General features: G+C 35.3%; 1 protein-coding gene across 4 annotated transcripts in view; it reads left to right on the forward strand.

Moving 5' to 3' along the window:
* The first annotated feature begins 871 nt into the window (after positions 1–871).
* LOC136031818 (zinc finger homeobox protein 3-like) overlaps positions 872–12,857 on the forward strand; it is a 93,197-nt gene continuing 81,211 nt past the window's right edge. For 2 of the 4 annotated variants that reach the window (XR_010618589.1, XM_065711634.1), the window contains exon 1: positions 9,752–9,882. Coding sequence is in view for 1 of the 4 variants with exons in the window: in XM_065711634.1 (XP_065567706.1) it covers positions 9,799–9,882 (84 nt within the window). In the remaining 3 variants the exon portion in view is untranslated. Of the gene's footprint in view, positions 1,007–9,751; positions 9,883–12,857 lie in introns of those variants that run through there. The other 2 variants (XM_065711635.1, XM_065711636.1) reach the window with 2 other exon arrangements.

Genomic DNA, 12,857 nt, shown 5'->3' on the forward strand with positions numbered 1-12,857 from the left:
ATATAAAAGTTTGCTCTTTTTTCAAACTTATGTCTCTCTCCTCCAAATAAAATGTTTGGTATAGCCATAGCTTCGCTGGATTTCAAATTAATGTCTATTTGGAATCTCCAGATATTAAAACTTTAGTCCCAGTTTGTTTTAGTCCTAGAGCAGAGGGTTGCTATGCTTGAATCCTTCCCCCTAAAATATTGCTAATCAAATTTAAATTTACATTGTTCGCTTGATCGCATCTATAGCAGTTTATGGTATTCTTATAGTTTGGAGACAGCACACGCAACCCATCCTTCCCTCCCCATTCCCAGACTTTTTGCTACATTTGCTTTTTTCCCAAAAATGCATTCTACACAAGTAATCAGCATTCACCTAGCAAGTTTTAAATTAAAAAAGTCGCTTAAATTTAATATTGGAAAATTTCTGTCATGTCGTAATATTTCTCGCACCAGTTTGTTTTAGTCCTAGAGCAGAGGGTTGCTATGCTTGAATCCTTCCCCCTAAAATATTGCTAATCAAATTTAAATTTACATTGTCGCTTGATCGCATCTATAGCAGTTTATGGTATTCTTATAGTTTGGAGACAGCACACGCAACCCATCCTTCCCTCCCCATTCCCAGACTTTTTGCTACATTTGCTTTTTTCCCAAAAATGCATTCTACACAAGTAATCAGCATCCACCTAGCAAGGTTTAAATTAAAAAAGTCGTTTAAATTTAATATTGGAAAATTTCTGTCATGTCGTAATATTTCTCGCACCTCACCTCATCCCTTGCCCATCCCTCATCAGGTCATCCCGAGTGACTGCCGCCTCTTTTGCCTTAGCGCGTGCGCAGGCGCGGCGGCGCACTTGGCATGACCAATAGAATCGTTGAATCACTTTTTAGTTGTCGCGCGACCGCCAGTTAGGTTAGTTTTGAGGTGGTTAGTGTTACATTTCTTTGTTTTAGTTTGTTTTGTTTATCGAAGTTATTTTTTAACGGAATACATGTTAATAAAGTGAACTCATTAACAGGTTTGTAATTAAGAATGTTTACTTTTGATTAAGCTCATAGAGCCTGTCATCAACATAATAGTCCTAGTGAATCAACAGGCTATTGTAAATATAATTTAAAATGGGCTAATTCAGCTTGTCTTAAAAACGATTTTGGTGGTAACTCCTTTCCTACTTTATATTTACAATTCTAGACTGCTATTTAGCTTTCCTCTTCGTAACAGTTTTTGTTCTGGTTCGTGTTCATCCAGGCTTAGACTTGCCGATTTTTTTTTTAGAGTGGGCCTATTTCGAATCTGCAAGGCGAAATAGGCTAGACTGTATCGATTTTAAAGGACTGGCTGAGGTATGAAAACTGGAAATAAGTTGATTTTTGGATGTACAAAATCAACTATTTAGATGGTTTTTTAAACTGTTGGAATGTTTGAACTCGGGCAGACGGCATGAATGGCCCCCTGAAAACTGCTCTTCGTAGTTCAACATCCAAGCGTCTACAGGAGAGGGGGCTTAAGGCTATGCCCCCTAAAAATCTTGAAATGTTTATGATTTCATCGTAAGTTTATGACCTCCAATTACGGATTGTTGATATGTAAGGGTAGTAGGCTAAATTGGGTCTGGGGAATTGAAATTTTAACTCACTCCGCGAGGTGAAATCCCTCAGCATCTTTTAATTGTATTTAAATGCACTGTAGGAAGGAGCAGTAGTGACATTCAAGAATATATCCCAGAAAAAGTGGAGCTAATTTAATAAAATAAGAGTGCAAGTATTCTTTCAATTTTTTAATGAAGATAAGAAAATATTTTTCAAAATTGAAAGAGAGAGACAATTTAGTTTCTTTTGATTTCTGAATAAAATACCACAAATGCATTTTCCGAAATCCAGGGAAGTTCCTGGGTGTAGGCATTCCCTGTCACTTGCCGCGCTTTGAAAAGTTCAGAATTTTCTTTATAGGTTAAAAATAATGAACTAAAAAGTAATTGAAAAGATTTATTTTCCGAAAATAAGGAGGATTCTGAGTTTGAGCAGTAGAAAAAAAGAACTACGAGATTTTTATACATTGAACATTTTATTCATTCTAAGCTAATGATATGGTTTTCTGCTTTTGTTGTAAACTCTGTAAAATCAACTTCACAGCCAAGTTTATGTTCAAAGGAACTAATATTTGGAAAATATAACTAAAATTCATTGTCGAGACAATGAATTAGGCCTACGGGCACTTTTTCAGTGAAATAATTTAAAATTAAAATGAGCGAGGGAAAGGAAATTGCGTTTATTTTAATCTTTATGTAATTTCGAAAACAACTTTAGAAATGAAGTTTGTCGTAAGTAATTCGATCTTTTTTCAGCGCAATTTCAAGAGACACGTTCGTGCGCTGGGGGGAGGGAGTCTTTTGACATGCATTCCCTTTCCCTGAAATCCCAAGTTAGTAAATTTTAATTTCTTCTTGCTATTATTAAAAATAGTCAAGCTAAGTAAATGAAACTCTTAGGGTTAAGTAAATGGAACTTTTAGGAATGGGCCAGAAATATACCCTAGAAAGGTATTTCCAAGCTACTATATTTATCTATTTTTACTTCTACGCCTTAGAAGATTGCAAACATGATGGGTCTATAACTTACCTGTTTGGACTCCGACAAGTAAAATATTTTGACTTAATTTTCATTTTTCAATCTTCTTTTTATTGGCTTTAGTTTTGCAATTCCTGCAGTTGTAGGAATGTAAGTGCAGTTCTTGTTATTTCAGTAGAATTATAAGCCATATCAAGAATTTTTTCTTAAATATGACTATTGTAGTTTACCTACATGTATTTAAAACCCTATAAATCGGGTTGAGCGAAGGTATGGGGCTCAAAACAATTTTTGTGCCTCATTTGAGCATAAGACCTGTTTTGCCGTGGTTCACTTTTATAACACAGCTTTTTAAAGGTCAGTGCCCTCCTGTGGGAGAAGAGGGAAGTTAGGTACATCAAAATGACTGGTAGGAGACTGGGTCGGAGGTAGCTGTAGCTGAAGCTTTCGGTGAATTATGGACAGAACGTTCCCCTTTGTGCCTGTCTACGGTGGCTTCGTTAGGCAACAATTTTGTTCTAGTATATTTACAGATTGCATTGTCAGAAACGCGAATGTAATATCCGAAAAGAAGATAAAATAGGGAATATAATGATAGTACTTTTACTAAGATGCTTCCTTCTAAGAGGCCCCATAATCTAGAATGGTACCCGAATTCACAAAATAGTTCCAACAGATAAATGGAAATATCAATACAGTCTAAATTGGGGCTGGAAAAGGTCTTTTTAAGCTCCTGTCCCCGCTCTTCCACTTTCAAGGCTTAAAGTCTGGCCAAGATCTTAAAACCACCTTGCAAAGACCAACCGTCCTAGAAAGCTCTAGTCAGAGCCATATTTTTTTTAATTAGGTTTACCTTAATCATTTGGAGACTGGGTAGGAGGAGAAATAGTTCCTAGTTCCAGTTCCAACAGATAAATAGAAATATCATTACAGTCTAAATTGGGGCTGGAAAAGGTCTTTTTAAGCTCCTGTCCCCGCTCTTCCACTTTCAAGGCTTGAAAGTTAGGCTTAAAGTCTGGCCAAGATCTTAAAACCACCTTGCAAAGACCAACCGTCCTAGAAAGCTCTAGTCAGAGCCAACATTTTTTTTAATTAAGACAGGCAAAAAGTCGCTGTTCCACGTTTTTACCCTCACAAGAGCTCAGTGGTGTCAATTAGGGGGGGGGATTGGGGTTAGCTGTATATGGTGTTTGTTTTGTTTGTCAATATGCGTATTTAATTGTAAAGGATAGTATTGTTGCTTTGACTTGCATCAAGTTTAAGTGAAAACCAAAGAGAAAGATTTTGGTTAAGTCAATATTGTGATCACTGAGAATTGGGTGAATATATAACTGTTCATATTATTGACTTACCAATAAAGTGAATATACCACTCGATGCCTATTTTTATGCTCTTTGCGAATATAATTTTCGCTTCTATCGCAAATTCAAATTTAAGCACTTTTTGACCTAATCTAAACTAACCTTATTATAAATCGTTTTGGCACTGAGAAAATGTTGTATTATTTTGTCGAAAACGGCGCTAAGAAAACGTAGTATTGTTTTGTCGGAAAATGACCGATAACTCATACTTTAATTGAAAATTCGTCATTTTTAAGAGCTCAAAATTTGAATTTGCGATAGAAGCGATTATTATATTTGTAAAGAGCGTAAAAAAAGGCTTCGGGTGGTATGTTCACTTTATTGGTAAGTCATTAATATGAACAGTCATATATTTACAGAGAATTGTACATAAACCCTGAATTTTCCCATATGCCACTCTTTTCTTCAAATTGACTTAGCAGTTTATCAAAACAGTGCTGCATATACACAATTCAGGCCTTGTATTTGACCACTAATTGGGGGTGGGTCTAAAGGTCATTCGCGACGCAATTAAATGTTATATTTAGATTCAGGATGCAATTCTGATTCTAAAGGTAGGTTTTTTTCTTAGTTCTGGTAGCTCAATATTCAATTTATCGGAAAATTTACCAGAAGAATATTTCAAAACAAATTCTTAATCTTGTGGATCTATTTTCGTGAAACCTTTCGGGTTTCACGTTCCTAGTTCCAGCGTATCCAGTTTAGATTCGCTGAGTATGGCTCAAATGGTGGCTTTGAATTAGACTGAACCCAAGTCCTTTGCTTTACCACACAATTCTGAACCGATAATGTGGAGGGTTGCCATAAAAAGAACCATTTAGCCAAAGGGGTATCAGGTGATCGTGAAAGATTACAGATTCTGGCAGTAAGGTTTTCAGCTGTTGTTCTTTAATTTCAGGACATTTATTCTTAGGAGATAAACTTAAATTTGTACCTACAGTCGGCTATCCGTCCTTCTATCTGATGTAAACGAAGCGAGCTAATCTATAAGCCCTTGATTTCCTCAGCTTTTTTATTTAATTTGATGTGGTACCAATGGCACAACTGCAGCATTTCTATTGGGGAGCAAGAGGGGTCAATATCCTGATAGCTAAGGGATATGGGTTATACACAAGTTTCTTCAAATTAACGAAGGGGCAACTGACCCCTGAAACGATGCCCCTATGTGATACTGAATTCTTCCTAAGGCATAATACGTAATAGGCTATAGCTTCGCCTATTAATTTTTAGTTGAACATATTAAATGGTAAATTGTAATGTTTATTTGTAATCCGTGTGTTCATTCACTACTAAGCTAAATCAGAGGCATGTATCCAATGTTTCACTATTTTTCAGATTTTCTTCTTACTTTTTTGAACCCAATCTTAATTCAAGGTTTTGACTGGTATGCCCCCCTCCACCTAAATGCTATGCTCTAACCTAAAGCCTAGGTTTCTAATTTTCTTTTTTGTTCGTCTTTGTTTGGAGGAGTCATGTGTCCCATTCAAATCTGCGAGGTCCAAATTAAAAAAAAAGTACTTTCTTAAAAAAAAGGGCAGAAGCTGAAGTTTAGATTTTTAAAAGGAAATCGCTCTATTAGTACAACACTAATAGGTAATCTATTTGACAATTGAAATGAATGGCTTGCTCAATCTAGCTTAGACTAATTGGTAAAATCCAGAAACACAATACGATTTGTTTCAGTGCGTAGGCCATATTAGAAGTTGAGCATTGAACCTTCTGAGATAGGGATTTTTTTTCTCTCATGTAAGGTAGGCTAAGTAGTTCTAAGTTTTACATGCAACTTTTTAACAGCATTTTACAGGAAGTCCCTTTGCAGCAAGGATTATTTTACTAGGATGAATGCAATACATTATGGGGGGGGGGGGCTGTTATTGATGAAAAATATTTCCCCCTCAAAAAAGCTCCTGTTTCCACGAAATAAAAATATCAAAGATCTTGAAATTGTTGGGAACAGAGGAATATGGTATAAGACGCCCACACCCCCTATAATCGTGCGTGGGTGAAGAGTATTCCAAATCCTAGATTCCCAGGCCCCCGGAAAAGAAAAGAAAAATATCCGTACGTGTCTAAGAATTGCCTTCATGGGCGGATACATAATTGAAATAATATTTTTTTGGGATCCAACAAAACACAGGGTCTCCTAGCGGTATTTCTCTCCCCTCCACCCCTGTATTCAGTGCAACTTTAGATCTTCTGGGGGCACGTGCCCCAAAAACCACACTGGGTCTGCCCTGGCTCTCCTCTCATTTGCCAAAGTTGGAGGGGGACAAAAAATCCTATAAAATACCAGAATTTTGCCGAATATTATGTTATTTCAAATTCTTTTTTCTTTTCTATTTTTTTGCAGGAGCTCGAAGGAGTCATAATTCTAATCGGTATTTGTTTTTCGAACATAATAGAATCTTGATTTAAAACTTGCGGTTATTTTATCTTAATGAATGTAGTTAGAGGATTAAAACGGAAATAGATAGAAATCGAATTTTATTACCACGATTTAGTCAGTGCGGTAAATTTAATCCTAGTTTTGTACGTTTAGATTAAAGTAATTAATAGTTTTTACTTTAGTGAGGGCATTTTTTATTTAATAAGTGTGCATAATCCTACTAATTCCTTTTTATTATCCTGTTTGCGACTAGGCTTAAATACATCTAAATTTAGGCAACTAAACACAGAGCAGGCCTGGGGCAACTCTGGTACCTCTCTCAAACCTGGTATGCTAACAATTTTATAAATTGCCAACAGAAGGAAAGACTTTAGATATAAATAAGTATAAAAACCAGATTAATCAACACAAAACTAATTTATACAAAAGATTAGCCAAGTTTCACGCTCAACGTTCAAAATCTGATATACAACAAAAATTATTCTGGAATTTTACACTCCAGCCCCTAAATCATTTTAAGTGCACGAATAGCTCTGTGATTCCTTAAAATGTTTGAGTAATCCCCCCCCCGCCCAACAAAAACAGAAAAAACTTACTTACAAGCTTCTGCAGGTGTATCTATTTGAATGTCAGCTGGTCAGTTTGCTTAAATACAAACCAAATTACTTATTTACCACATAGTGACAATAGTCAAGAGAATAACCTGTGCATCCAATACGAATTGGAAGAGCGAGTAGCAATTAAAATACAGAATTATTATGTACGCTGTTGTACTTAGTTACCCTACCCGTAATGTTTTCCGAAGTTCTTTTACACTCATCTTAAGTAAAAAGTTTAGGGGCAGATTTTGAAAGTAGGATTGATTGGGATTTTTAAAGTCGTTCAAAAGTTTTCATATGGATTGAGAAAATATTTCTAGGAGGGGAGGGGGTTTAAAAACGAAAATTTGCTTTAATAGGCTGCAATTTCTTAGGCTATCAGGGAGTATTTACCCCGCTCCCCCTTATTCGCAGATGTTGCAGAAATCTACTCCTTGACATGTGTTTGAACCTAAGAATCTTATTTCTGAAATATGTTTTTCCTAAAAATGTCTAGGTACTTGTGTATTATTCACATCACACTCAATGAGTGAAGTTAGGTTCTTTCGTGAAGCAAACTACGATGCAGGTACATTTTAATTACATATTTGGTACTTGTTCATTATTCAATTGATTCAATTCAGAACACACTCATGAATTTTGCTGAGAAAATCCGGTTTCATAGCCACAAAGACAAAACTCAATTTAGTTTGCTATACATAGTGATAGAAGATAGTGTCTGAACATGGATTTTGAAATGAAGATTTGGGACTTGCCAAAGACTGAAAAAGAGGCAATTATATTTTTCCAGGATAAGGAGTTGCTGCCCTCATCAAAACAGTACGTGTACGTGTACGTCAATTGGCACAATATGAATTTACACTCTTACGAGAAGGAAAATTTTTGGAAGTGTAGGCCTAACAATAGGCCATGTTTGAAAAAAGTCAGTTTGCGTGTAAATACGTGGTTAGGTTAGGTAAGTTCACTTATTGAGTGTGTCCTGAATAATACACAAGTACCAATGTCTATATTAAGGGCATTGCTCCCTGTGATGAATAACAATTGTGCCATTAAATAAAATTTGGTAAAATTCTAGTTAATTGACTTCTTGTTATCTTGGAAAGGGCTTAAGTTAGGAAAATGAAACTTTCAGGGATGGGTCTACAGGCTAAAGTATGTTCAGGAAAGGTATTTTAAAGTACCCACCTCCACTTCTTCTCCCTCTAGAGGGCCCTGAAATTTGAAATTGTTCACCTATTGAAATTTTGAAAAAATAACATTTTACCTTAATTTTCAGTTACTAGTTGCTTTTTCTCTGCCTTTAGTTCTGAAAATGCAATTCCTGTTATTTGAGTAGAATTTTGAGCCATATCAATGTTTTTTCCAAAATTTAGGAAATGTATTTGCATATCTTTAAAACCTTATAAAATGGAATTGAGGAAAGTTACAGAGCTGAAAACAGTTTTTTTGTACTTCAGTTAAGCAGAAGATCTATTTTGCAAGGTTTCACTTTTATAACACACATACTTTTAAAGGTCAGGGCCCTCTAGAGGGAAAAAAACCCTTTCAGAGATAGCAAGAAGTCAATTAACTAGAATTTTACCTAAAATTTTTACGTGGTGCTGTTGTAAATAAAAAAAAACCCAATGCAGTCAGCTGGGAAATCGAAATATTTTTTACGCTTCTGTATTGCGTTATTTGTAATATTTTTAAACAGCGGTTCCACCCTCTTGCACTTTATCCTAAATCCAAGCGGGTGTTTTTGCATATACACTATTTTGGAAATTGTGTTTAATTGGTTGCACCAACCATGTATATACAGGAGGCCTTTGTATAGGGCGGTAATCAGATTTTTCCCATGGGGGGAGGGGAAAACACGAAAAAGCTCATTTTTAAGCTTTCTGAAGGGCTTGGAGGAACAATCTCGAGGAGAGGAATTCTCTACCCTCTCCCTATGTATACGACAGCGACATGTTCTTTGACAGGTGGTTGTACCTGTTCAAAAATTTATTTTTGAATTAGTGCACGTAGATGCTAAAAATAAATATATTAATGGCGTTATTTCCCATAAGAAATGGCAATTATGGCTATAATTCAAGTTATTCTCCTGTCTTTTTGTAAAAGAAATTGCTTGTGGTTTGTTTTGCAATTGAAGCTGATAAAAAAATCTAGCAAATCAATGCCTGATTAATAACACTTTTGAAGAGATGCCCACTATCCGTCGCAGGTGTACTGGACTTTAGGACTCGTATGTTTTCGAAACTGCATCTTCGCCTCGAGTGCAAACTAAGTGAACTAATTTTCAACCAGAAGCTCTTAAAGGAGTTCCTGATCACTCAGGGGTGCCAAATGGGAGAGGGAGGGAAGAGGGCATTTTCCTTCTCTCTATATTTTGAAAAATTCCTATTTGGGGGGTATTTTCATCGAAAAAGTCTTTTTTCGTATTTTCACTGAAAAATAACAAGATTGTCTTCAGTTGGTTAGGTTAGGTATAAATGCGTTCTTAGCAGCCTGATTTCCATAATTCTCTGCTGTACGCCATGGTTTTGTTAATAAAGTCTTATATTTTCGAAGTATAGCTACAACGTAGTTTGTTTCAGTGAACCAAAGCTAATTATCTCCGAATACAGAAGAGTGAACTGCCTTTTCGCTGATCCAACTAAGCAAAGTTCTCGAGTGTGTTCTGGATTGTGTGGGAATACGTCAATGGCACAGAAATGCCCCCTGTTCCTCCCAATCGACGTCACTTGTTACACAATTGGGCATCATTATTGTTCATCTTATTGTGGAGCCAATCTTCATGTATTTTCTCAAACTTTCTGTCTTTCAAATCAATGTGCCATTCTCTAGCATCACTTTCTTTGGAGGAATATGTTTGCACTAACTGTGTAATATGAGCGACAGGCAAATGCATAAAAATGAGCTCTTTTATTTTGAACCATTGCTGGTTCGAAACGTCACTGCTGGTCTTTTGTTACAAGATTCAGGTAAACAAGAATCAGGTAAACAAGATTCAGATTACAAGATTCAGTTATAGAAAATGTATATTTTAGCCCAAAGTATGAGCGGTTAAGGGTGAAGGCAACCAAACTCGTACATAGGTTAATTTATGTTCTTTTAAACTGTACTATTTTTTTTTTATTTAATGTGATTATGTAAATTTGAAATATAGTTCATGTCTTATAAAATTATTTTATTCGTAGTTCCATAACTTTTCCTGCGATTCTCCCCACCTAAGTATATCTAAAATCGAGCTGCACATTTCGATAGAGGCCACTAAAATGGACAAGTAATAGCTATTGCCACTGAAATGTATCCGCCCAGACATACATGGAAATATAAAATGTTTCATATTATTCGGGTTGTTATGTGGATGTCGATGCAGAAGCAGTACTGAACCTGCTAACGGTCGCACAGGGGCCCGCTTTGTAGCATGTGCCCTTTCAGCTGTATCAGACAAGTTACGAGGCTATTAAGGTTTACATTCAGTCTGAAACATTTAATGCGACATGTATACAGTTATAACTTTTACTGAAAGGATAAAATATTTATACTATTGGAAGCTTAATTTCAGGTCTGTCCATTCAACGAGCTAGAATTATAATATTATCTAGAGTTTTACCTTGAGATCCAAATTTGCTTAGAAAATTGAAAAGTATCCTTTTTTCGACAACTTTCAGTAAATTCTGACGTGTTTTCCAATTCAAAGAAAAGCAAATTTAAACAATCTGATTTGGTAGATGGATGAAGCAGGATCTCAGTTATCGAATGTTAGCAAAATATTTTTCTTACACTGAAAAATAGAATTAGAGCACTGCGGAAAACAACATACCAAAAACATGTACGGGGAATATAAAACTTAAATGGCAAGACGTAGACCATCATAAACAAAACGATAAAAGCACCAGGATCCAAATTCTTGCGAACAATAATGTCTGCGACAATAGGTTAATTACCTCGTATCGGTTGACTCGAACCGTTCAAGTTTAATGAAAGGCTTAAAGGGGTCTGACAAGGTTTTAAGGCAAAGAGGGAAGGGGATTAATTTATGCATCCGAAATGTTTGCGACTTTCATTAACAAAAGTAATTTGCACATGAACTGGTTTAGTGTTGGCTATAGGTCTTCTGACAGTTCACCTAAGTGAAATACAAAATATGATTGTTTTTCAAGCAAAGTAGGTAGTTGTCTTCCAGTCTATATTGGTACTAGAGACTTTGACTACTCCACCAAAGGGAAAAAGTAAGATTACGTTCTTATAATTTCATTGTAACAAGGGGCTTCACTTTCATTGGCTTATATATGTATTTTACAATTCATTGACGTACATTTGCGACATTATTTCATTGACGTATTTTAATGAGCCACCCCATTACATTTTCGAAATTTGGCGTACAATTTTTTTTAGATGAAAAATACGTCAAAAATTGGCTGAAAATCGTTGATGAAAGGGCATTTTCCTATTTTCTATGCAAGTTAGATCTTACTTTTTAACTAAGTCGAAATAATGTCGCAATTCTAGCTCGGTGGATAGACTTAAAACGTGTGAATTTAATGTTAAAGGTGCCTTACCCTTTTGGTGCCAGCGAAATTGCTTGTTTCAGAGGGGAGATATACCTTGAGTGTCCGAGAATTTCTACTCACATTTTATTCTCCCCCCAAGGACGGTTTTAAAATGAACCTGCTATTAGAAACGCAGTTATGAATTAGGTAGGAAGTATCTTAAAAATATGTAGTCTCAGCTCCTAGAGTAAAATATCAACCCACCGATGAGCTTGCTTTTCCAGCTCATTTTTCTTTTATAAGTAGACCCAGGACTCCTAAGGAGAAAACTCTAGAAACTTGGGATAAATTTTGATATCCCAAATTGTGTTGCTATATATTAGAAAAGAAATAACTATATGAACACTAGGCCGTTAGTATATTACAAGGGAAGTAGTTAGGTAAAAATTGTGATACAGCTGTTTGGCAATAGGCTATTTCACGACTCATTTTGAAAACTTTTTTCGGTATAAAGTAAAATTTAATTTTCCAGTTTTTTAATCATTAAATCGGTGAATATTTTCATCATTATTTGCTTCCTTTGGAATGCCGATTTCACTTTCTTATCAAACAGCTAATGGCAATGAACTGTAAGTAAGGTGCGACTCGGTCCAATAGTCTATACCTACAAAATTCATTAAGTTTAATGTTACCCATAAAAAGATTCGATCCTTGAGGGAATTTGCAAGATTTTCGAAAAAATGGGGAACATCCCCAAAAAGACAAAATATGCCTTTTTTCCAATTCCTTACGAACGACTCCTGCAACACAAAACGTGTTTAATTAGAATCAAATCTTTTTTAAAATTACTAAAAACTTTTGTATAAAGAAACTTTAGTGTAAACTTTAGGGGTATTGAGGAAGGAGCAGTCCCTTTAATATACGGAATAATTTCTGTTCGTTTCAAGTTTTAACGTTAACCCTTACTTTCAGTTGAACAAATTTAATTTCTGTTCGTTTCAAGTTTTAACTTTGGCCCTTACTTTCAGTTGAAAAAACTTGCTTTTTTTTATTCGATAAGATTTTGAATTTGCATCAAGGTCTTTCCAGGTACCTACACTTTGGCTGTAAGTAAGAGCAGGTCTGCACATAAATAGTAACAGTAATTTATATAATATAACCATAGCCCATAGTATTCAAAACTAAAAAAAGGTTTTATGAATGAACTTTATGGTGTGAATATTTGTGTTTTTAATACGATTGTAGAGTGTTCATTAGTATTTTGGTAATAATTAAACAGTTTGTGGTAACGAACTGTAGTAAGGAGCGACCCGGCTCAATAGTAACCGAAACTCTAAAAAATGGAATTTTGATATCAATAGTTACATAAAAAAATTGTATTTTAATGCTGTTTTTAAATATATAACTTTCATCAAGATTCGTCTTACCTATCAAAAGTTACGATCCTGAGAAAATTTGCCTCATTTTAGAAAATA

This window comes from Artemia franciscana, chromosome 10 (genome assembly GCF_032884065.1).
Source record: "Artemia franciscana chromosome 10, ASM3288406v1, whole genome shotgun sequence".
Lineage (NCBI taxonomy): Eukaryota > Metazoa > Arthropoda > Branchiopoda > Anostraca > Artemiidae > Artemia > Artemia franciscana.